This window comes from Copidosoma floridanum, unplaced genomic scaffold (assembly GCF_036245765.1).
Source record: "Copidosoma floridanum isolate Cflo_tuat_1 unplaced genomic scaffold, Cflo_Japanese_pri ptg000033l, whole genome shotgun sequence".
Taxonomy (NCBI): Eukaryota; Metazoa; Arthropoda; class Insecta; order Hymenoptera; family Encyrtidae; genus Copidosoma; species Copidosoma floridanum.
Window position 1 is genome coordinate 1,748,175 of NW_028321910.1, and position 27,715 is coordinate 1,775,889.

Genomic DNA, 27,715 nt, shown 5'->3' on the forward strand with positions numbered 1-27,715 from the left:
ATCAGCTGTAATGAAAGATAAGTATAAATAAATCTCTGTGCTCGCCAAGTAGGAAGTCTCTGACAATTTTTGGGAGCTGTAGATGAGAATATCTATGATCACGTAATTCTAATAGTACAGTTTTCGTTTTTGTATTTATCTACTGTCTCTTTTTGAAGTGTTCAACTTACTTGACAAGTCTGTGAAATTTACTATAAATTCATAAAGTTAACGATTCTAGAAATTCTTGTACATTTTATTATCAGTCCAGTAGCTTACCTTTTAACTTAGCATTTAGGTACTGACAATAAGTTTCTGCAGAACTTTTAGTAAAAAAGACGGTAGCGAGTATACTTTCCAGAGAGAAAAGTCTCTAACAACTGGTCTTACTTCTTGAAATTAGTTATCTGAAGCGAATTTTCGATAGAGGATTGGTGAAAATTTATATTTTCATCAGAATTTTACATCCCGTTTCTCAGATTCTTTATCCAACTAAATTTTACTTCTGAATATGTATAAAAAGCTCTTTTTCATTTTTTATTCAAGTTTGTCGTATCGCATCCCTGTCGACGATATAAATGTTTACCAAAAAAACATATCCACTTTCACAAGTCGTTGTAAAAAATTAACAGCTTTTATTTTTGTAGACCGATAACTAAGACTATGTATGTATTAACATATATGCATTCTACATACACGCACATATACACACAAAAACACACATGTGTATATAAATATATATACATACATATAAGATTACATAAATAATCGCCACTATAGAACCCTTGCATTTAAAAATAACTGCATTTTCTAAACCATTTAGGTATCTCATTTCTATTTATTTATTTCATAAAATCTATAATATGCATTACTCTCAATTGAATAAATACTATTTGGTGTACTTTAAATAGGCACGCGTGTGGTAAATACATTTAATAGTTTTTCTTGGATATTTTTGTAATTTTTGCATTTTCTATTAGAATGAGTACTTGCATTTTTAGTAAGCAAAAGATATCAAAAGATTTTTTTCACTTTTCATTGCAAGTTTAAAAGTTAATAAGACACTTTACGTGTGCATTATGTTCATCGCACAAAAACTTCCTTTATTTAAAGATGTTTTATTCACTGATGTGTTTATTGTACTTTTTTCTTTGACAAACAACCTTTTTTCATTATTATAAATACACTTAACAAATCTCTCGAGAGATCAAAAATAAAAATTTTCAATTCACTTTGAACACTTCTGCAAAGTACGATAAGGCGCTGCCTTTTTTCTTTTTACTTTGCTGACACCTTTTTATATTGTTTTCTTGTATACTCAAACACACGTATATGTTTACATTCTCGGAAATTCAAAAGTTATTTTACAAGTAAAGTCTGTGATCTTAGTATTGTATTTTACTTATGCTTTATTTACACGCAAACACTTTTTTACAAAATAGATATGTAATAATGTGCAGTTTAATTTTTTTTTTTTTTTTTTTTTTTTTTTTTTGTAAAAATATATACATTTTATGGATATTTCTACAATGCATTCTGTCCTTATATTTACAGCCTATCAGATAAAAACTCGCATGGAACAAATCACCGAAAAAAATATGCACAATTAATTCGTAACTTTTTTTACACACATGTATCACTATCATATCTCTTCAAATATCAAGCAATAATTAATAATTTTTAGAAAATTCTAGACGCTTTTAAACTTTAGACGTCCTAGTATCCATTTGTCCATTACTTTAGAACATAAGTATAGACATTTCTATTTTATTTCGCATACATTTAACAGTCTATATTAGATATTTTGTACATTCTTCTTCTGGATTTTGGAATGTCTTTGGCTAAATACTAGGCTAACTTGGCTACTTTGGCTAAGTAGTTCAATCAATGACTGAATCGGGCAATCAAAGCCATTTGAGACCCTCTGTTTCTCATTCGAACGTGGACTGAGAAAAATAGTGTTCGAAAAAGTGTTACAACTACAATAAAAATTACTATATTTTTTATAAAAGCTGAGACATATTTGCCATATTATCCAAATTACAACGCTGAACGGTAAAACCAGATTATACTGAAATTTGCTATTCATTATAGAAATTTTTACTTTGTTCAGAAATAATTTTTGTATTCAAGTAAAAGGCGAAAAATTTATATTCATATTATATATGCGCAACTATCAGAAGATTCAGATATAGTTTTTATTTAGATAGATACTTTATTCCTTAAGATTATAGAGGTAGATGCATTTTAAAAATAAGTTTTAATTAAAATAGATCTGCTCTGACCGGGAATTGAACCTCCATCCTTCGGCTTCCGAAACAGGCTCCGTAACCACTAGACCACGGAATAATATGTCTGCTCCAGCATCGATAAAGTACATGTGGGAACGTGTACTGTTTATGATGCACACAATAAACTTAAAAATCAAAGAGTTTCTTGTAAACCACGGTGTTGACCACAGATAATTAGTTAATTTAAAGTTATTTGTTTGCATGTATTCATTTTAAACCCTTATGAATAAAAAAAATATTTCTCGTAATGATTACATTAGTATAACCTCGAATTTGAAAATCAATAGGTGTATATACCTGTAAACGTCGTATAAAATTATTTTCGAACATAGTAATTTTTACTTTACTGATCGCAGTGGATTTAGAAATTTTACAATGTCATTTTTTAAACTCGCATTTAGAATATGGAACATTTAAAAAAAAATATAATAAAATTTACTATGTTTTATGGCAAAAATTATACCATCGCGATTCTTACTACGCTAGACATAGTCATTTTTATTATGCTGTGTAATAATTTCCTTAGGGCTGCTGCATAATAATAATAATAAATATTTAAAATACAATAAAAATTACGTTAAAGATAATAATTTGCGTCATTCCATGAGTATGTTCTCACTTTCCTAATAAGTATAGTAATTTTTAGAATAGTTCTGATGCTTTTTTAACACCACTTTTCTCAGTGTGCTTGTATACGCAGTCAAATTGATTTTCCAGGAAAATATCAATAATTCTACAAAAAATCTTTTAAAAATAGAAACAGGAGAATACAGTTGGTAAGCGCTTACCTAAGGCTTATTTTATCGTTTCCTTGTTTGACTTGTTGACAACGTGTTGTACGCCATCGATGGCTGTTGCAAAATCCTGTGAACAATAAAAACGGGATTTTAAGGACTACGAAGAAAATTTTGTTTCATCACTAATAGTATTAATATTTAAAAAAGAAAAATGATTAAATGATGATTGTTGATGCAACAAGTACTCAAAAGACGGTTTCTTACACGAGCAGAGATAGACTCGCTCGAGTGGCTGGAGTTGCCGATAACAGGTACTAGTGATCGCACATGCACGAGTCTTTTACAAAATTGTAGGAACCGTTATAGACTAGTTACATAAAAAACTTATGAATTTTCTCAAACACTATTAGGAAGAAGAGTTTTTATAAAAATCAGATGCATCTTTTGTTTAATGGTTATTGAGAATATTAGGCTTGATAATAATATGAATGTTATATAAGACACTATGTAAGCAACGTGCCTAGATTCTGAAGTTATGACCAAAGATAGAAGTAAGACGAAATATGTGTTCTGTATCAGAAATCTAAGAGGGCTACATCAATAGTTCATATGGGCCTCTGTAGGCTCCTTCAAGTGGTGCATAACAGGGCGCAATCAAGGACCTCGTGAAGTAACCTCAATAACCTAATCCCATCTCATGTAAGTAGATTTTTTAAAGTTGTATTAAGGGCATTCAGTATATCGGCTGGAGTTTCTATTTGTTCAAAAAAGTATCAAGAAAGAGATAGCGAGAGACCCGCGTGGGATAGTGTAGCCAACATCGCCGCCGCGTCGCATACACGACCAGCGAGAGAGACGCTGGCTGCGTGAGAGTCAGCAACCAGTCGTTCATCTAGCTAGTCAGGCGCTAGTTTAGCTCTGTTCGAACGAAGCCAGAGCGCCATTGCTGAAAAACCACGTTTGTCGCGAGAGTTCGAGCTCCTTTCCCCTTTGGTTTTCCGCGCGTTCGTTTATCAAAGCTACCACTAAATACTTGGAGCCTTTAATAACTAGTTGTTTGTATTTAGTTCGATTAAGCAAAAGGCAAGACTTTGCTCGTTCGCTAATTAAATACCGTGCTTTACGCGGTGGAAAGTCCACCATTGTCACGACCTCGTTACGTCGAAAACCAACTACTCAGTTCTCGTTGGACCAAGTTTGTAGATTATTATATAATCGTAAGAAAAACGCCAAGTGTACCTTGCAGCTATCGAACGGATTTACTAATCAGAATAGTCTGCAAGAAAGGCATTAATACAACTGTAATTTCGTTATTATTAAGAAGTGACTCTATAATTATAGTGCAGTGGAGTGCAGTTTTCGCTGCGAAGAGACTAACAAAGAACAATCTCTTGCGTGTGAATTTAAAAGGACTACTTTTTTGTATACAAGTGTTGGTAAAAAGAGCGAAATGAAACTTGTACCATTATTCTCTCTTTTTTTTGTGTTTATTTAATAAATAAATCTCCGTGAACTTTGAAAGAAAAAAAAGTGAATAAAGTTTCATTCTCCTGCTTGCCCTCGCTATTCGGTCCCTATAAACATCAGCCTCAATACAGTCTAAAGATCGAAGGCTCAAAATCAAACAATACCTTACCAACTTCCCTTATTTAATGACTTAATGTTAATAACCAATCATCTAGCTGTTTAAACCCAAAATAACGAGAAGAGCCGCCAAGTTGGTACTTTGAGAAATCAATAGAGCCCAAATTCAATGCAATTTGTTGCGTACTGAGAGAGAAAAGTTACATTTTATGATCACGAAAGAGTGTTTCAATGCGCATAATCTTAAATGTAACTTTTTTCAAAAAGTAATGCATTGAATTATCTGAAATTTGAACTCGGCTTCTAAATTAAAAAAGTAAACGCGGCTCTTCTCGTTGTTTTGCAATTATTGAGTTTTAAAAATTGAAACTTATTGTAAACGGCATTACGTAACCTACAAATCTGCATATGCTGAGTAAGTTCATAATTTGAACTGTATATTTTCAAAAACCATGAGAGGACCAGTGTTTGTCTTTTTACTTTAGAGGCTTTTTCAAAATTTCAGATAAATCAATGCATTATTTTTTGAAAAAAAAATACAATTCAGGTTATGAACATTGAAATACTCTTTCATGATTATAAAGTGTAATTTTTCTCTCTCAATACGCAACGGATTGCATTGAATTTGGGCTCTACTAATTCCTCAACGTACCAGCGTGACGGCTCTCCTCGTTATTTTAGTATTAAACAGCTAGATAATTCGTTATTAACAATAATTTATCAAAATAGGGAAGTTGGTAAAGTAGAAACTCCGGCTGATATACTGAATGCCTTTGAGGAGGTTCCAGCGTCCTAGTGTCGCCATATTAGACATAGGTCATTAAATGGTTTAGATTACGGTGAATCTATGGGTACCCTTTTTAATATCCATAACCGGACAAAATCTTGAGAAATTCGTGCTTGAAGTTCACTCTTTTAACTAGAGCGCTTAAAGCAGGTATACTAGGATTAATGATTTGCAACTCGAACCGAAAGTGTCGGATATTACGAGTATACACGTATTGTAGATTTTAACTTCATCTTTCAAATGCCTTCTTGATAAATATGGATACACGAACAATTTTTTAAAAATATTCTGATTATAATTAATGAAGTCGTATTTCTATAGGTTAGCCTATGTTTTCCTTGAGGCAGTGGTGCCAACTATCAAAGTTTTTTGAGCAAATTAAGGCTCCAAGATGCGGTTTGTTATCCCTACTCGCTGGAACCGGCTTAAGTAGAAAGAATCAACTGAATTAGTTCTAAATCCAAGTAATTGATAATGTGACAAGTGTCATAAAGGACGTTGCTCTTCATTTTTTTGTTTTAAGCAGTTACTTTTACCTTTTTAAAAATATAAAGGTGTATTTGGTACTACAAGGTGAAAATATACGATTGCAATACAACATTGATTGATAATAATAGTAATTTTGAGATCTGAATTTAAAAATACAACTTTCAGATACTTTTCTTCATTTTGACAATGTGAATTCTCCAAGTAAGCAAAAATTGAAGAAAAATTTTAGGAGAAAAAAATAGTCAAAAAGAAGATAGCTGATACAGTTGCCCTTACATGCTATTATTGCGAGCTATCATAAAATACTGCATAGGAATTGTGTTTTCTATCAAGTACTGACAATATAACGCTAATTTTTTAGGTTATGCATGCATGGAGATATATCTTTGATTAAGCATATCTTAGTGTAGAATTAGGGCCACATGCCCCCCCCTCTTCTCTCATGAGGCCTCATTAGGCCCTTTCGTGACAAACGGGCTAACCTTATGAGATACTTATGATCATTCTATTAATATTTATATTTGGGTTTCATCAAAAAGGTGCAGGCAACAAAACAACAGGTCAAGAACTAAAAATGGTATAATTGTTTACGTAAAATTATCCATACGTTGTACAATTATGTCTATGTATAATGATATTAATAGTTATCTATTATACGTAAACATATTTCTTATAACCAAAAAGTTTTTGGAAAAACATGTACTTCGCTTTTTTTTGACGTTGAAATGATTGTTAACTTATAAAAAATTGTTCTTAATTATCTAATACTGTATTCAACAACTATGGCTTTTTAAAAAAGAAAAAACAGCAACGGTAGTTCATAAAAAGTTGTTAATTTCGATTTAATATGTCCTCCTGTTATTTGCAGAGATCTGTAAATATTCGCAATCGTAATTTTAATGAAAGCTACCCCTCCCCTCTCCAAAAAAATCGTCAAATTCTCTTTCTTGATTCCCGAGAAATCGTTAGTTTTGATGCACCTTTTAAATTTAAACGCACTCGCTCAAAACCTCTGGAGTATTTATGAGGGAAGTGGGCGTGGCTCTTAGTGGTGGCTAGCCGAGCCCCTTATTTCACTGGCTAAAGAACATAAAAACCGTAGGTATTTGGTAATCAATTTTAAAGTTACTTATAATTGGTAAAAATAAACAGCGTTTAAAGTAAATGTAGAGTAAATATAGACCAAAAGAAATACGTATGAAAAATGTCCTTACATTAGCTAACAGCTGATTAATGGGCGATTTGCTTGTATTAAAATTGCAAATTTTGCTTTTTTTTCATATAATTTTTGTTCTCCAACTCAAGGTAAGCTATTTATGATAAAAATCTAGACATGGAAATAAATTATGAGGTCAGAGTATCCTAACTACTTTTTCAGATTACCAAACGGTAAAAAAACCTTCCTTATTATACATAAATATTGTACAAAAATTAACAAGACATATAACACGTAACATGATTTAAAATGCAAGTCCTAAAGGCGACACGTGATGGCTGGATTGATAAAGGAAGTGCTCCCTAGTATTCAAATGGAAACTTGCAGTATTTTTATCTTATACATTATTTAATATTTTTTAATTCACAATTATCTTGTGTAAAAATAACGAAATTTTTTTTCTACATAAATTTCAACCTTTCGTACAATTTTGTAAGCTTCTATTTTTGACGTGTTTCATTTGAAAAAAAAAAAAAAAAATTACACTTCGTACTGCAAATAAAACGTAAAAATTTAATAATGTTATTAAATAACATTAAAACTGCGGATGCATACTAATTTTCGAGTATCCATACAGTTAGCCCTGCTAAATGATTATTACGTGATGAATAGCGTGATTTTTGTACATCATGTGATCTTTTACGTGATTTATAACGTGATTTGTTAGAAATTGATAACGTCACGTAATAAATAACGTGATTTTTTTGGCTGGGAGGACATTGTCGGCAGGAAATGAAGAAGAAAATTTGTTAATAAAAGTGTTAAATTAACCCCAGAAAATTTACCTTTTAACAATTAAAAGTAAAAGGTTAGACAAGTTTGACATGTTACAACCACTTACGTGCACCATTCATTTCAGTTAGTAGTAAATAGTAACAAATTTATCATAATAGCACAGTTATGGAAAAAAAAACAAATTTTTTTTAACTTCAATTATACTTTTTTCCTTATGCTGTCTTTCCAAAATATTATTACTATACTTATACATTAAATTATATCATAACTAGCAGCCCCCCGTCTCGGCATCGCCCGAGACTTACTAAATAAAACACCGTAGTGTGTTGACATGTAATGTGAAACATTTTTAGTTAGAAATTTTACACATATTCCTGACACATCTCAGAACAAAAATCTTCTTATTAAAAACATATTTTTTCGGAATCCATATAGTTTGTTTCGTCAAATAATGAGGTGTAAAAATTCAAAAAAATAATCATGCTGAAGAGTACCGTGCGTTCTTTATGCCATAAGATAATGGGTGGCCATAAGAAGCCGTTGATTTACAGTTTCTCCCGTGTAATTCACGAAAAGGGCTATTTTTTAAAGCTATTAAGATTTTAAACCCCCAAAAAATTTTTATTGAAAAAAAATTTTTTTTCTCATATCTCACAACTTTATTTACCTGAGCGACAAAGTCCTGGACCTTAAACCCTACATTTTTATTGCCACAAAAACACAAATACATTATCTACTCATTAAAAAATCTGAAGTAGGATCTTTAAAGATTTCAGAGATTGCTGTGAGGGTACAATGAAAAGCTGATCTCTCACGTAATAGACTCTTTAGTTGTCAATTTTGACGCTGCTGTTTTAATCTCGATAAATTTTCTCCGTCAGTTTCTTGACGCCTAAGTAAAATTGTATTTATTATATACACTTGAAGTTTTTCTTCCAATTCACCCTCTTGCGACTTTTGGTATGCTTAAAATTTTTGTGACCCCTAAAAGCTGTTTTTTGTCAACTTTGTTAAGTTCTAATATATTTGTTGGCAAGGTAGTTTGACGTTCGATGGCCCTAAAAAAGACCGGTGAGCTTCTTAAGTTAACTCTTTCTTGACTGCAGTTAACAGCAATTGTGACTGCCTGGATACCTCAGGGTGATCTTCTCTGACTTGCTGTTGAAGACCCAGACAGATCGGGAGAAAAATTACAAAGTCCGAAGCTTTGGGGCTAGTTGTGGTGCTCTTTCCCAACGTCTCCCGGTATAACGTCGAAGACGTTGGTGTTTAAAGCACCTTTTTTATTTGCAGATCAGTTGTTTTGGTGATCTTAGATGGGGAGATTGGTTAGTGATACTTGTCCAGTGGAGGCTGTCCCGTTGGCTCAAGTTTTTTTTCCTTCATAGCTGTTATAGCTTTTCCCAGCGCAGACCTTGGAGAGGATCAGTGATTCCTGGTTAAATGCTTAGAGTCAAGAAGGTAATATAGGGTCGACGGTTACTGGGGTTCCCAGCCTTGCGGCAAACAACTCCGCTTGTGACGTCTGACAGTGAATGACTGACTTTGTTTAATAGTACCCGTCTTTAGTTAATATAGTCTTTTAGTCGACGAATCGCTTCCGGAAATGGTAGTAAAAATGTATTTATTGGCAAGGTAGCTTACACTTAGGTGGATCCTAAAAAGAACCGATGAAATTGATGGTTAAGTAGGGAACGTAAATACTTATAATGGCCCTAAAAAGCGCCAGTGATGAAACTTCTAGGCTATTCTTTATTATATTATTCCTGATGATGAAGAGCTGGCTACGGGTTGCTTGATTCTTTCCCTGGGAGTCTCGATGTATGGAGACTATGATGGAGGGAGGTACGCCGCTGACCAAAGAATATCTTGTCTTCGGGTCGTTCCCCAGATAACCAACCGCTCATCGTTAGACGGGAACATGTGGGTAAGCGCGTTGGGGACGCGACGACCAAGAAGGTAGCCGTTGTGGCTGCCCGTGCCCCTGAGAGCTGTTTTTCCCTGGTTTACATTTGTAGTCAAAAATTCTCTTACTGCACCAGGTGGGATGGTGGGACTGCCACATAACTCTGAAGAGTTGGTGTAGATTGTGCTCTGGCTAGATATGTCTCCTGATATTATGCCTAAGACGTCATCGGTTGGAATTAATTTTTTTTTTGATCGCTCTCGTCAAGATTCAGGGTGAATAGACACTTGGGTCCCTTCCCCCTTACAGAAGAGTGTCATTCGTAACCGGGATACCCAGCTGCAAGACTATCATTAGCATGCCCTGTGCAGCTCGTTGAACTGCCACAATACAACTGCATGGATATTTTTACTTTACTTTTAAAAATCTCTTTATTTATTACTTTTGATTACAGAGAATATACATAATTTCACTTAGTGATTAGTATGCTGTATTGTAATTTTTGTGTTAGTTTTAGGTTCAGCTGTTGGCGCTTTTACTCTAAGTTAATACTTTGTTTTCTGATTTTATAAATTATGAACGATATATGAATGTTACTTATTATGGTTTGTGGGTTTTGTGAAAAAGGATTTGGTAAAAAACACATAAATTTTGTTGAGACGCTCCGGCTTATTATAACCACACTTTTTTAATTCTGTTGCAGGTAGCCTCGATTTTATGTCGACGCCACCTAGCGGATTTTACTGAACTAGAGTGAAAAGCTGGCATATTTTTGCAAAACTTTAAGCTCATTTATTGCTATTGTTATTAAATTTTTTAATATAAAAACTATACTAAAACCATCTAGGAAGTATCATGAATTAGTGTGCAAAATTTCAGCAAAATCGGTTCAGTAGTTTTCGCGGTTAGCAATTACAACGGTTTTAGCGACTTTGCTTTATATATTAGTAAGATATACAATACATTATTTAATAAATTAAAAATTATTTATACGTTCAGAATGTAAAATCATGATAACTGTTTTTTATGCTTCATACAACAGCTTTGCGTATTAGTGAATAATACTGAAAATAGTTTTAAAAGATACTCATTCTGACTTCCAAATTTATGAAATTAATTTTTAAACCTCAAGTTATTTGTATTACAGTGGGGTTATATATATATAAAACTTTTTGGATGAACTTTAACTTCTCCAACATATTAATTGTACCACAACCATTCTTTTTAACTTAAAATCACTTCTACAAATCATTGTGAATAATAGAAATACAAAAAACTGTTCTTACATTATTAGGATGATAAGAGATCAATCACACGAGTTGAAATAAGTTTATTACTCAAAATTATGTATGGCAAATTAAACGATGTGCGATAGCTCTATATATACTTATAACATAACTTGCCAGGCTCTATTTTTTAATTTTGCGTTTAACCTTTTAAACCTTCGTTATATAAGCGGTAAGAAGTTTATTATACACTAAATATAGCAAGACGCTTTTGATTAAATATTATCTTGAAGTCGTCAGTAATGTAATCTTACTAATATATAAAGGGCCATTATAAACATTTACGTTTCCTACTTAACTATCAATCTCATCGGTTCTTTTACAGGCCACCTAAGTTTAAATTACCTTGCCAACAAATACATTTTTACTACGATTTCTGGAGGTGATTCGTCAGCTAAAAGAGTATGTAAAGCCGGCCAATATTAAACCAAATCAGTCATTCACTGGCAGACGTCACGAGCAGAGTTGTTCGTCGCAAGGCTGGGAACCCCGGTGACCGATGACCCTATATTATCCTCTCGACTTTAAGCATTTAACCAGGAATCACCAATCCTCTTCAAGGGAGAACCTAACAGTTATGAAGAAAAAATAATAAACGTGAGCCAATGGGACAGTTTCCAACGGGCAAGAATTACGAATCAACCTCTCCACCTAAGATGGTTACGGCTTATGCTACTGCTCGTACTGTTTTGCTATCTGAGGATCGATTCCAACAGTTGGTAAATTTTTTTTTTTTTAATGCAATTTTATTAAATGCAGTTTAAGGTGGTAATGTATATATTTTCTGCCTTCTAATTCCAAAATAGCACCTTCACCGCTTGATTCTGGGTTTTCAGGCGGAGAAACAGTATACAAAACTCGTTTAAAAGGCTTATTTACAAACCTCGTTACGGCCTTCACCTTCGGCTCATGCCGTAAACCTCTCGATTCGTAAATCGAAGCCTTTGCAAATTCGTACGTAATATACTATTTATAGATCAGTTACTGAAGCATTAGTTTATAACACCATCGTCAATCACTAGATATCACGGGGTGTTTATTGGCCAATGATTTGATTAATCAAGCATTAATGAATAACTCAAGCGCAAATTACTCGGTACCGTGGACCGCTTACTGACCAATAATTACATTAATAAGGTGACTAGTAAGTACCCCATGTTATTTGGTGATAAGCGCTTCTGTTATCAACTAATGCTTTATTAATCATTAAGATACTCAGTTAGCAATTGACCAAAAATTGACCAATTATTTATCCTAGTTTTCCATGTTTTTCTTAAAATCGTGAAGTATTCAAATGAGTTTCCTGTATTTATGTGCCTACTACTTTATAATAAATTAATTAAGTTATGATTCTCAAAAATTAATATATAGAACTATTAAAAAACAATTTTAAAGATCTCAAAGTTAAGCAACTCGTCATGAGAGTTCCGCGAGCTTTTTAATAACAGCAACCTGTGTCACGTAGTTCAAGATACCAACAATACGACTATGGTACTATGACTAAAAAAAAAAAAAAATTAGCTGCCTTGCGTTGTATGGCTACAGGTGCTTTTTGATGGTCAATCTTATCAAACTACAAAAAATCAGATAAATTTATGCAGAACCTTGTGTATTGCATAAAATGTAAGATTAATGAACTGATTGCGAGGATCGAAAGTGCAATTTCAATTGTGAAATTTTAATACTTTTTTTAGTAATTGATCTACAAAAATATATACAGTGCCACTTTCAGAACAGAAAAAAGAATGTATGTTAACTGTATATGATTTACGCGCTGTGAAAAGATTTTGGGAACTACTTCTGTAAAATAACAATAACAATTTGTTTTAGGTAAAAAGGTTAATTGCTTATACATAATACTACTTTTTTTTTAAATCTAAACTCTGAGTTACAAGTGGTTGAAACTAGTATGTATTAAAATAAAAAAAACCTTCATTCAGTCTCTATAAGACTCTTTACTCTAAAATACGCACTATTTATAAAGACTAAAGAATTTGCTTTAATATTTGTACATATATGTAGTACGAATGTTGTCAATGTAATAACCACAAGGTATTATAAGGAATGTAAATATAAGCCAAAAAACATGATATATGCATGTAGATAAATACTCACGTGTAATTAAATGTAAGTTGTACTCTACTGGAAATAATTATATTAGATATAATCGTAATAAAAGTATGAGTTTTCTTCTGGCTTCAGCTTTTTTCTGTTGTAAATAGGATGTTTATAATTTCTTAGAAGTTTCAAAATGTATAAACTATGTTCAAATCCTCAAAAGTTATTTTAGTGTTATAAAATTATGGAATGGCCTTGCTAACCAAAAGTATCAAAGTAGCAATATTCATTTTGATGTATCCGAAAAAAATGTTGACAACACATATTATATGTTTTGAAAGGAAGCATTAATAAAGACATGAAAACAAAATGATAAATGGAATTGAAAAAAAAAGTCTGCTATGATGTGGAATCAAACCCAAGATGGCAAAACGATCCGCGAAGCTACATAAGACTTATTCATCTTAGCTAACCGAAGGATACGAGGAGAAACTTTCGAAGTCACATATCTTCATAGATATCGTCTGGAGCTTGTCTTACAGTTCACAGCAGTAATAAAAATAATGTGTAAAATTAATAAATTAGGGGTTATGCTGTACTAACAACCTTAAAAAATATCTGAAGCTGTATATCTTTTAACAACATTAATGGATTTTGGAATGTTAAAAGTACGGGAGAGTTAAATAATAATGTATTGAAATCAAAAGCCTGTGCATATAATTATAAGTATTTAATTTCACGACTTAATTTTTTAAATTATATGGCTAGTCTCTCTGAAATTTTCTTGTTCTAAAGAATTTTAAAGGAAAAGAATATGATTTTTTTCATAAACATCTACCAAAACTTTTTGTTTACTGTTGACTTACGCCCCCTCAATTTCTAAAATGTTGAATCATAAGATTTGAGTAAGTCAGTCGAACATCATATCATACTTATACTTATGTAGTTATTTTCCGGGGGATATCATCAATCTACCGGGAATAATTATTCGGATGAAAATTTTTTGCGCCATTTCATAAAAAGTGTTCTCCTGAATGAGAAAGTACAGTTTTCCAGATGTCAATGTGATCAGAAATTGTTTAAACAAATGTTTTTCAAACAAATTCGTCAAAGTTATTTTTTTGGTCTAAAAAAAATATTTTCATATTCTTCGGCACATTTGTAACAAAAAACTAACTGGGATGTATATTTCCTAAGCCCTACATTTTTCGAGTAAAAAATCTCCTAAGTTTCGAAAAATGCATTTTTGCCGATTTTCAGGGCTCTACGAGACAACTAAATAAAGAGATTTTTATATATTACAATACACGAATACAAACTGCAAGCCTTCCTCTACAATCTCCAAAAAAAAAGTGTTAAAAAATTAAGTGGCAACATTGTTTTTTGCAATAAACGTTCAGGGCGCTTCAGCGCGCACTTTGGTGAGAGTGTATTCCTATATACATATACGTTTCGTGGCTCAGCGTGTAGTTAACATCTATAGGTATACACTCACATGTTAGTGCGCGCTGAAACGCCCTGAATGTTTTTTGCAAAAACAGTGTTGCTACTTAATTTTTTAACATTTTCTTTTTTAGAGATGGTAAAGGAAGGTTTTTAGTTTATGTTCGTGTGTTGTGACATAGAAAAATGTTTTTATTTAGTACTCGTAGAGCCCTGAAAATCGAAAAAAATGCATTTTTCTAAACTATGGGAGTTTATTACTTGAAAATTGTGGGGTTAAGGTATATACATCCTCATTAGTTTTTTGTTAGAAATGTTGCAAAGAATATAAAAATATTTTTTAAACCAAAAAACAACTTTGACGAATTTGTTGAAAAAACATTTGTTTAAACAATTTCTGACCATATTTGCAACTGGCAAACTGTACTTCCTCATATAGGAGCACATTTTTTTATGAAATGGTGCCAAAAATTTTCATCCAAATAATTTTTCCCGGTAGATTGACGATGTCCCTCGGACTATTAAAATGATATAACGAGAAAGATTCGTCACAGTTGTCGGCGCTTGCTTCTTTTATTTGCTTAGCTATAAGTACTATACAGCTGTATAGCCGACATTTTCACTCCTCTCCTCATAGGCGCACATCCGGTTTACCCCTTCCACATGTCTCGAAAATGTGCGCCTATATGGATATTATCACACGAATCCACGCCTCTCCTCGTAGGCGCATACCCTTACCATGCTTCTCAAATAACAAAAAATGTGTGCCTGGTTCGGCGCTCAAACCATTGGAAAAAGTAGGTACACTCTGTAGCATTGCAGTCAGCAATTCCCCTGTTAATGTCTGGTTATATTACTAACTCTCACGACAAGAGAAATAAATAAATAAAATAATTATTTATTTGTCACATTTTGCTGTACAATATAGTAAAGTAATACATAATACATATTTATAAAGAAGCTGCAATACATTGCAATCAATCTTGATTATTTGAATTTTTATTTTCTCCATGGCTATTCCTAAGCTTGTTTTTGGAGTCCGGTTTTTTGTTATTTCTATGATACTGCCTAATGTGTTTCGCGCTCTGAAATAAATGGTTAAACGAGTTTAAAAACGCGTGCCGGAATATATGTATTCAAGGATTTAATGTCTGCTTGAATAAATTAGTAGTATAAAATCTATTTTATACCAAAAATAAGTTTGTGTAGCAGAGCATTACAATAACATTTGAGAATCACGAAATATATATATACAGCATGATATGTAACGGTGGCATTTCCCGAGAACCGCGTGTAGAGCGATTTTTTCTGACGCGAACCCCGTTGGAATTAATTTTTTAGGGCAAATAGCTTTTAAATGGGAGCCGATTGAAAATACGTTCCAAACTACCCCTAAATGGGGTTGGAAAGCTATAGCGCGCCCGCATAAACTCGCGACGTTGCCACATTGTTATTGGAGCTTAGTCGGTAAGCAGTGAGAACTATATCCATGTGCGCACGCAAGAGCGTCAGCTACTGCTGGTAACTTGAAGGTTGAATGTAAAAATTTTTACCTTAAGGTAAATATTGTCTGCTCCTTATGTTGTCAGTTGTTTATCCATCACGCGCTTACTGTCTTTCTCACTCTCATGTTGGACAAAAACATCTTTAAATTTTATACTTATGTCGTCTGTACACGATTTAGAACGAGTCCATTCATAAATTGCAATAATCAAGTACCCGGGAAGTACCCACCAAGTACCCGGGAAGTACCCACCAAGTACCCGAGGAAGTGCCCGGGAAGTACCCGCCAAGTGCCCGCCAAGTACCTGGGAAGTGCCCGAGAAAGTGCCCGCCAAGTCCCCGCCAAGTGCCCGGGAAGTACCCGCCAAGTGCCCCGGAAGTCCCCGCCTAGTACAATACAGTCGGGTACTTCCCGGGTACTTGGCGGGCACTTCCTCGGGTACTTCCCGGGCACTTCCTCGGGTACTTCCCGTGCTCTTCCCGGGTACTTGGCGGGTACTTCCCGGGCACTTGGCGGGTACTTCCTCGGGTACTTCCCGGGCACTTGGCGGGTACTTCCTCGGGTACTTGGCGGGTACTTCCCGGGCACTTGGCGGGTACTTCCCGGGCACTTGGCGGGTACTTCCCGGGCACTTGGCGGGGACTTGGCGGGCACTTTCTCGGGCACTTCCCAGGTACTTGGCGGGCACTTGGCGGGTACTTCCCGGGCACTTCCTCGGGTACTTGGTGGGTACTTCCCGGGTACTTGGTGGGTACTTCCCGGGTACTTGATTATTGCAATTTATGAATGGACTCGTTCTAAATCGTGTACAGACGACATAAGTATAAAATTTAAAGATGTTTTTGTCCAACATGAGAGTGAGAAAGACAGTAAGCGCGTGATGGATAAACAACTGACAACATAAGGAGCAGACAATATTTACCTTAAGGTAAAAATTTTTACATTCAACCTTCAAGTTACCAGCAGTAGCTGACGCTCTTGCGTGCGCACATGGATATAGTTCTCACTGCTTACCGACTAAGCTCCAATAACAATGTGGCAACGTCGCGAGTTTATGCGGGCGCGCTATAGCTTTCCAACCCCATTTAGGGGTAGTTTGGAACGTATTTTCAATCGGCTCCCATTTAAAAGCTATTTGCCCTAAAAAATTAATTCCAACGGGGTTCGCGTCAGAAAAAATCGCTCTACACGCGGTTCTCGGGAAATGCCACCGTTACATATCATGCTGTATATATATATATATATATATATATATATATATATATATATATATAGCATGATATGTAACGGTGGCATTTCCCGAGAACCGCGTGTAGAGCGATTTTTTCTGACGCGAACCCCGTTGGAATTAATTTTTTAGGGCAAATAGCTTTTAAATGGGAGCCGATTGAAAATACGTTCCAAACTACCCCTAAATGGGGTTGGAAAGCTATAGCGCGCCCGCATGAACTCGCGACGTTGCCATATTGTTATTGGAGCTTAGTTGGTAAGCAGTGAGAACTATATCCATGTGCGCACGCAAGAGCGTCAGCTACTGCTGGTAACTTAAAGGTTGGATATAAAAACTTTTATACCTTAAGGTAAATATTGTCTGCTCCTTATGTTGTCAGTTGTTTATCCATCACGCGCTTACTGTCTTTCTCACTCTCATGTAGGACAAAAACATCTTTAAATTTTTATACTTAAGTAATGTTACCTCGAATGAAAGTAAAATACCATATCAGTAGGGATTTTTTCCCTCTACACGACAGTATTTTTGCAAAAATAGTCGACCTCTCGGTCAAAAATATTGTTGTTAGGTATGTCTTGCTTACGTTCCCGGGTATGTCATCTGTACACGAACTAGAACGAGTCCATTCATAAATTGCAATAATCAAGTACCCGGGAAGTGCCCGGGAAGTACCCGCCAAGTGCCCGGGAAGTACCCAAGGAAGTGCCCGGGAAGTACCCGCCAAGTACCCGGTAAGTGCCCGGGAAGTACCTGCCAAGTACCCGAGGAAGTGCCCGGGAAGTACCCGATTGTATTGTACTTGGCGGGGACTTCCAGGGCACTTGGCGGGTACTTCCCAGGTACTTCCCGGGCACTTGGCGGCTCCTTCCCGGGGGGCACTTCCCGGGCACTTGGCGGGTACTTCCCAGGTACTTGGCGGGTACTTCCCGGGTACTTCCTCGGGTACTTCCCGGGTACTTGGCGTGTACTTTCCGGGCACTTCCTCGGGTACTTCCCGGGCACTTGGCGGGTACTTCCCGGATACTTGGCGGGTACTTCCCAGGTACTTGGCGGGTACTTCCCGAGCACTTCCTCGGGTACACCCCGGGCACTTCCTCGGGTACTTCCCGGGCACTTGGCGGGTACTTCCCGGGCACTTCCCGGGTACTTGATTATTGCAATTTATAAATGGACTCGTTCTAATTCGTGTACAGATGACATACCCGGGAACGTAAGCAAGACATACCTAACAACAATATTTTTGACCGAGAGGTCGACTATTTTTGCAAAAATACTGTCGTGTAGAGGGAAAAAATCCCTACTGATATGGTATTTTACTTTCATTCGAGGTAACATTACTTAAGTATAAAAATTTAAAGATGTTTTTGTCCTACATGAAAGTGAGAAAGACAGTAAGCGCGTGATGGATAAACAACTGACAACATAAGGAGCAGACAATATTTACCTTAAGGTATAAAAATTTTTATATCCAACCTTCAAGTTACCAGCAGTAGCTGACGCTCTTGCGTGCGCACATGGATATAGTTCTCACTGTTTACCGACTAAGCTCCAATAACAATATGGCAACGTCGCGAGTTCATGCGGGCGCGCTATAGCTTTCCAACCCCATTTAGGGGTAGTTTGGAACGTATTTTCAATCGGCTCCCATTTAAAAGCTATTTGCCCTAAAAAATTAATTCCAACGGGGTTCGCGTCAGAAAAAATCGCTCTACACGCGGTTCTCGGGAAATGCCACCGTTACATATCATGCTGTATACATACGTAATGTATGTATGTATACATGTAATATGTATATCTAATATACATGTATGTACGTATACATGTAAAGTATGATGTATGAAGATTTGAAAATGTTAAAATTATTATTTACCTGGGTAATAATAATACTTCATAGCAAAAGTATCACTGACCTAAACTTACGAAAATCTTCATTATATTATTTAGTTCCTTGACTGTAATCCTTTGTATTATAATCTCCACGTGAAAAAATTTTTGTATAATAAATATCAAACGAGGCACATTTGGTTCGTAGTGTTAAGTGATGAACGACGTTCTACAGCTTGGGTAACTTTATAACTCTACCTCCGCACATATTCTGAGGGTGCCTATATTCATGGACGTCTTAAGTTCTTAAGATTTGCGGCAAAATTTTAAACTACCTTAAAATTTTTATATTTTATTATTTTTCTGTTTTTTTAAATCGACTAAAGATACACTCATTTTTCGTCATTAGCGTATATTAATATATTGTTGGTAAGCAAGAAACAAATTCAAATTTTTTAATATTTTTTTTTAATTTGGTAATAACAGTTGACACAAAATTATTTATCAAGGTGTTATTCTCTTTTTGTTTCCCTGAAGATAATAAAAGTTAGAATAAAATATTATTTTCCATAACGAATGTTTAACGCAAATGTGTTCAAACTTATATTACCTGTAATCAACTTTCTCAACAAAATAGCATTGATCGCACCCCTTGTAGATGGTTGCCGGGATTTTCGCTACGGTTTCGCCTGGTAACCCTTTTTTTCCGTGAAAAAATTATTGAAATCTATACTTCCATGTACAAATTATCAATATCGCGATGGGCCTATCTCATATTTGCATTGCAAAATTCCTTCTTTTTCGTTTTTGCAATCATTTTTATAGAGTTGCCACCGCCTATTGTTACTACCTGAATGAATGCTGTCTTATAACCAAGTTTCATCAATATTTCTATGAGCCAAGCATTTTTACGGTTGGCTCCCAGACTATATCCTCACCCTGAGTTTCGTGCGCCTTAAATGTGAGCACATTAATTTTAATATCTGACGTAAGATTTGTAATGAATAAGCAAATCACCAGCAATAAATTGTATTGTTTTCTTAATACTTCAGCTATTATTAAATTGTGTAGTACAGCTGTAATAGTATCAAAATAATCTAATCAGTAAGATACAAAACTCTAATTACTTCCCAAAGTGCCCTGAATAACAAGCTGTAAACCTAAGCCTCACTTAATTCAGCGATTTGGGTATAGTTAATAATCATACATTAATAATTAGTTTTTAAAGTAGTAGTAAGATGAAAAAATTTTGATGCGTACAATTACTAAGTATTTTATCTAATAATTTTGTCAGAAAGAGTGATGTTATTTATGTAATCACGAAGGCTCCATCGTCTAGTGCGGTAGTCAATTCAGTGACGATCGATGCGATGTCACTAGACGAAAGCTTCCTTCTATGCTAGTAGTATGTTGGTAATAAAGTTTGTTTTATTTTTAACTGAATCCACCCACTAGTATATATAGTATACTATGTATTTATACAGTCAGTTGTCGAATAATCTAATATTAACGATTGCCATAATTTACTGCGTTATTACCCAACAAATAAATTTAATTAAAAAGTCATTTTAAAAGTTTTCATGTTATTATACAAATTCAAATTTTTTTTATTGCACGCGCTTCCTAGACTAGTATGATCGGCAGTATTTGCCACTGCACTCACAGAACGTAACTTCAAACAAAAATAGTTTTTAGCTATTTTATTAATTTTTTTATCGCCAACGCCTATAAAGTCTTCAGGTTTCTTATAGATGAGAATGTCAGAGTTATGGTACGTACATTTTTTTGCTTGTAAATTTCATTTAAGTAGTTTAATTAATCGTCAAAAGTTTGCTTCAGGTCTTCGGCCATAAGAGGCTGTGTTAAGCAGGCTCGAAAAGTGCAGACTTTAAATTGAATTATCCCCGGATTTTGATTGCCAACCTATACAAATAAGGATACCATTGGATTTAGCGCGATCTGAACTTTAATAATATATAATATATCATTAATAATATATCATTCAAATTCTTGTACATTCCGTGATTGAGCCTCCTTATCGAAAAAATTACTGAGAGTTATACAATACAGTAGTTTAATAAAAGAAAGAAAAAGAAAAATGCATCATAGATAAAAATTCTGAGACTACATTTTTTCAGAAAATTTATTTCGTCCGGTGAATTTATGAATGATTTTTACAAATTAATTTTTGCACAGATTTATACGTTCAAAACATCTTAATATGAGCAACTGTGAGTAGAAATTAAGTGGGACCATTGTAAATCATCGTAGCTATGTTGTACATACTTCGTTTCTGTACAGTACTTTCTAACATGAGCGATACCTAAAGTTTTAATGTTTTTTGAAATAAATATGTAAAAATGGTATTTTTCTGAAAAGTTATGATATCTCCATAAAAACAGCTTTTAACAAAACTAAAATGTTAGGTTAGTTTGATGTGTTGAGTTAACATTTTGTAAGGAATTTCTGAAGCCTTCATATTTATAATGTCGTTTCAATCTTGTTTGTTAAAGAAAAAATTTAAAATAGTTTGGCAGGACACTTGGAACATCTGTAATAATCAGAATGTCGGAATCAGATGATTGTTCATAAAAAAAATTATAAGCTGCAGTAAAAACCAATGTATGCCTTTTGTATAACTACAAAAGTCAAGTGCGTTGAGCACTTGACTCATTAGTAGCTAGAGCACTCAAAGTATAAAAATGTAAGCAATAAAGTGTACTTAAAAGGTTATATTCATATTTTTTTGACGAACGTGCAATGTACAACATTTTACGCTTGTTCAAAGAAAAAACTCAAAAATACTTTTTTACACAGTGTAGTTTCTTCATTGTCATCACTTTAAAAAAGCAATGTAATTTTTAGTGTTTTATAAAAAAAAAACATTAAGCAATGCCTTTTAAAAAGTGTAATGCGTCATCTTTACGTATGTAAAAATAGCTAAATTTAGTTCTTACGTTTCTGAAAGTAGTAAATAAAACTTTGGTAGTAGTGACGTGTACAAATTCTCAGATAAATTGATGATTAAAAGTGTAAAAACCATAAGTAATTAGTTTGTAGAGAGTAATTCATTAATTAGATGCCAGATTCATCTTCAAATTTTTACAACATTGACTGTTGTGTAAAAAATGTTGACATTCACACGTCCATCACATTTATAAAGTATTACAATACATAAAACAGTTTCAATTGCAATATGGAAAACAAAAATATAAGAGATTTTACAAACATTCTATAATGCTACAAAATTAGATATTTATAAACAGACTTGTACGAAATAATATTTAATGCTTACCATATTTTTGTTACCCGATGGACGACGAGAATTAACATTTTAATTAATATTATGAAAATAATTTGAGCACCAAATCTTTTATAGTGATAAAAAAATTCAAAAGATTTTCACGATAAGCATTTTACGGTTATTAGTTTGAAGGTTTTTTTAATGTGGAACACCTTATGGTGGGCAGTGAACAGCCGTGTGAGGGAAAAAATGCAATGAAAGCTTGGTCCGCTCCCCCGTTGCTCTTCACCTCACCACTGTGCACTCGTTTCTCTCTCTCTCTCTCTCTCTCTCTAAACATATACACGTGGTTGAACTTGGGTCTTTATATATACGTATATACGGTAACGATATAACTATTGACGTATACATACGGCCTTTTTCATATTAAAGTGTACTATTGTGTACTTACCGTATTTTAGGTATATGTAGCTGTATAGAAGTGTGCGTACATATATATGTATGTAATTAAATATCACATTTTTTATGCATATAGCGTATACATGTATTATATATACAAAAATACGAGTGAGCATATCGCATATAAATGTATTTGCGTTAAAAAAAATTGTCAAATTTTTCTGACTTCAAGAATCGAGCCCCCAAACTTCGGATTAGTAGTCAGAAACCATATCCATTATGCTACGCATCACGCAGGTCTGATTTCTGTTCTTATTACCTATGGATACCAACCGAGAAACTTCTGAATTAGAAAATTGATCGATAATCCGGCATTTCTTATATAATACGTAATTCAGTCAACGAATTGCGAGTAAAACAGTTATAATTAATTACAAGTAGTCGAGTAAAAATAAAATCGTGTTTTAAAGTTCGTTTTGCTTATATCAGATGATGGTTTGAGATGCAAAAAAAATACCAGCGTTCAGGGCGAAAAATTTTCTATCATTAAGCTTTTCTTTTTTTGTTTTGACAAGCGCAAAATGTTGGGAAAAAAATGTTATTTGGCAGTACCTGTAAAAGTGAGATAGAAAGAGCCATTTATTGTCTCCCGTCACGCTCTCTATTTCTCTCTATTGAACTAAAACAGATATACCTATCGGCCTTTTTTATTGCTTTTATCAATATTTTGCACTGGTAGAAAACGATAAATTAATTTTAAGATTAGTATTATTTTTTCATCATTTTTTCAAAATTACTACTTGGTAAACAGCCTTATTTCAAAATATAAAAATTTCACCATAATTCAGAATTTTTTCAGGATCTTTCAATTCTGATCACTCAAACTTTTGCATGTTAACCCGTTTTCAGTAAAGAGCCAACGAAGCTCGCGCACGTACACAATTATGTACAGGTATCCAAAGAGAGACAGAGGAAGTAATACACATGAACGTACTATTAAACATATGTGTGTACCTATGTGTAGGTAGGTAGTTCAGATACTCTTTGCCGTGTATTGTTGTTCTTTCTCGTTCCCTTTTTTTAACGTGTTCATGAATACAAAAAATTTTAACATAATTTCTTATTTGCTTTTTCCTAACCATAATATTCACTGATAAACATACGTATTCGTAAATAAACTGTCTTTTCAATGTAAAAATACAAAAATTATTTTGGGTAAAAAAAGTAAACACTTTTTTTCATAGATAATTAAGTATTACCGATTTTAATAACCTATTCTTTGATGTTTTACATCTGTCAGGGGTCCCGAGACCCACACCTGGTTTTTTTAGCTTCTGCTCTGTGTTTTTAATTATTTTCTTTAGAAGTTTTAAATACATTCAATTTCAACAAAATTTTTAAAGCTTCAACCCAATGTTTATAACATGCATTATTTTTATCAAACCACTTAGTAAAATATTTACTTGTTACTTTTTTTACCACCTTAGCTAAAGAAGCAACTAGTTTTCATTAATGCCAGAGACTCGTATCATGGAAAACGATTTGACATTGAAACAGCCTCGGTGATTGAAGTATTTGAGTTCAACCACATCTTTGAGGTAAGTATAACAGTCCTGAGCTTGACCTTTTACAGGCAGAACCTGAGTAGAAAGATGTTGAGGGAAATAGATGATTAGATCCAGACTTGATCTATTATATTGATCAAGCTCTGGATCCATTGTGTTCGCAGTTTTAGATCCGTAATGGGTCCATTTTAGCTAAAGTACTGGATTATGAGATCACGTGATACGTACACACACACAACATATGTTGGCTAACTGGCTGCATTACGAATGATATATACGTGTATATATATATATATATATATATATATATATATATATATATATATATATATATATATATATATTTGCATGCACAATTAATGTATGAAGCCATGACTTGAGTTATAAATTAACCATTGAAAATGTCACCCCGTTAACGCACTACAGTTGACACTGTTCATGTTAAGTATCGTTGAAAAGTCTAAACAATAAAAATTCTGTAATTGTTAATAAAAGTAATAAGGTTATGTTACCTGGAAAGTTGAGTAAAAATAGTAAAAACCAAGCTGGCTGTATGTATTGAATGATTGAAGTTTTGGATTTGTTTAACCAGGATTTACTGTCTATAACGAATTGGATTACTGCTGAAAATAACATTGACAAATCGATAATTGAAAGCAAATTTTGTTTTAATACAAATACTCTTATTTACTTTTAAATATGTAAAGAGTAAAATAATTTCATATTTATTTGTTTCTATGAATTCGTTTAATAAGTTCTATTTTTACGTACGGTTTCAAATTATAATCATTTTCAATTAGTTATTTTATGACATGATTTCTACCACATGAACGACTTAATTAGTTATTTTATGACATAATTTCTGCAATATGAATGACAATACTTTTTTTCACAACAAATAACACGCTGAATAATACAGCATTTGGATCAAGGCTTGATCCATTTTTTATCAATTATCTATAAGTCCAGCTGCCTAGATACTTTATTGATCCAAAACTGCGAACACAATTGATCCAGCTTTCATCCAGTTAATGGATCCATGCTGGATCCAAAGCTATAGTAGATGGATCAGACTAGATCCAAACTGTAGGTTCATTTCTACTCCGGAAGATTGCACTGTATGCGTTTAATATAGCATTGAACGGCGACGCGTTAATCGTTGGCACCACCAAACTTTTACGGCAGGCTCTCTACAGTTCAGTGATAGTACTGAACGTTCGGAAGTCAAAGAGGAGGAGCGCCCGAACTCGAGTCATGGGACCATTTCGGCACATTGGAAGGGCTCGGCTTCTTTGCATATATAGGTATACTTTGGGCATTAAAAATCTATCGCTGTTTTTATTTATACTTGTAAGCACGAGTGTTTTCGTACACTAAGTAAACTTAACTGGAAAAATACGACGTGAATAAACTATGAGCATACGCTTATGATCGTACTTTTACAAATTTCTTATGCAGGTATGCATAGAGCCATTTAATTCTGTAAAATTATAAGACGGGTATATGATTATAAATATTAATCATAAAACTTAAGCCTTATCCTAGGTCTGTGTTATGGATTTGATACCTAACCGAAACAATCAGAAAAAATTTGAGTGCCCCGACCAGGAATCGAACCCATGACCTCTTATTATAATCTGTGTTATCTTAATAACTATCACTCTAACCAGCCGAGCCAACGACAAGCTCTATAGGTATTAAGATTTGAACTCAGCCATCAGCGCCACATTTAGGCTGTTTTGGTAAGCTTGGAGAGAAGATTGTGACGGCTGTCATATTAAGTAAACACATCAACTCTTGATTTTTTTTTACCAATAAAAGTATTATGAAGCTGATGTTTTGTAGATGTTAACACAATAAATTGTAACAAAATGAATATTCAAAAAATAGAAGCAGTGTGGTCCCTCAGAAAATCTTGTATTTATTGTTGTGTAGAGGATTGTTCTAGCAGACCCATGTACAACCAAAATTTATTATTCTATGCTTTTCCAGGTGATAAAAAATATATGTGGGCAATATGAGAAAGTTGTAGCTTGGAAAACGTAGGTCAAGGCCATTGGTATAAAAAAATATGTGAGCAAAAGTATGTGGGTATGCTCCAAACATTTTCGAAAACAAGATTTTTTCACAGACTCTTATCTCAGTGAGTGAATTGTGTGATTTACATATTTAAAAAATCGACATCTTCAATCCACTAATTTGTAAACATAATGCTATAATGTTTAAAAATGCATTGTCATTTGACACTTTTCCACATTTAATAATATGCCCTACATAAAGACTTGTTGATCTTGAGTTATCTTAAAAACTTTCTCATAATTGCGACACTTGCTCTTTCGTGAATCACTTTTAGCTGTGCAACTACTTAAGTATAGGTAATAGCGTTTTTCTCATATAAGCCTTTGTTTTCAAAATCTACCATTTCTGCTGAATCTTAGGGTGAAAATGTTTCCATCATTTCAGCTGCCTGTAAAAGCCCTTCCATATCTAGTATTTCTGCTAATTCAAATGTATCAGATAAATTGCTTGCAGTAGCAGCCAATGAAGCAACCCACCCAATGGGTTGAAGCCACCCCTTCCTCAACATCTCGAATTAGTATGCTCGACACTATCTTGGTTGCAACGACCAGTGGCTAATTCAAAGACCGGATTATTTAATTCGTTTTTAATGTCAGCAAATAATTGGTATAAACAATTGGTAGTCAAAGACAAATTAATAAAACATGGTAATCTACTCACTTGCTCTGATTTTCTGCATTTACTCGCTCGTAACATATGTACTGTCCATTTTCTGGATCATTACACAAAATTTTCCAGACATTCTTGAGTTTCTGGATTACATCGTGATAGTGGTCACTTCCGTTTTTCAACATTACATAGTCTTTATGAATTAAAAGTGTCAATTACAGTGTCCATTTTTGGACAAACTCAGCTGATCGCTTCCTTGTATCAGAAATCAACCTATTTTTATATCCTTTTTCAGCAGCTTCACCAGCCGTTTTAATCGCCGCAACCATTTGCCTACTCAAAAATTTAAAAGCTAAACTTTTTTTCATACATTTAAAGTTGTTCAGATTAAAGTGAGTATCACTTTAAATCAGTTGCTTGATATGTGTCAGATGCTTATACTCCAACAGTATCATGGCACAGCCAGTGTGCGTTTGCGGGGTCAGGGAGAAGAGGCGGGAGAGGAGGAGCGAAGCGAAGGAGAGTAGAACTAGTCAAGTTAGACTAGCTTGGGAGACCGTGCAAGACGGTAGTAGCGTGTGACTTGAAGTTTTGTAATTGAGAGAGGTTAAGGACGCCAGTAAATTCCGGTGGGAAGCGGGACCCGGTCGAGGTTGACGTTTCGAGTATCTGGAGGATCTAGGGACTTTGCTTTACGTTGTGACTAGGAAGTTTGGCTGGTGGGACGACCATCAGTTTCTTTCTCCAAC

General features: G+C 34.1%; 1 protein-coding gene across 1 annotated transcript in view; it reads right to left on the bottom strand.

Moving 5' to 3' along the window:
- Window positions 1-758: 758 nt before the first annotated feature.
- The window catches only part of LOC106645753 (uncharacterized), a 424,845-nt gene continuing 397,888 nt past the window's right edge, over window positions 759-27,715 (bottom strand). Inside the window, exon 13 of the mRNA XM_089597564.1 lies at window positions 759-3,134. Coding sequence (XP_089453690.1) covers window positions 3,066-3,134 — 69 coding nt within the window. The 3' untranslated portion in view covers window positions 759-3,065. The remainder of the gene's footprint in view (window positions 3,135-27,715) is intronic.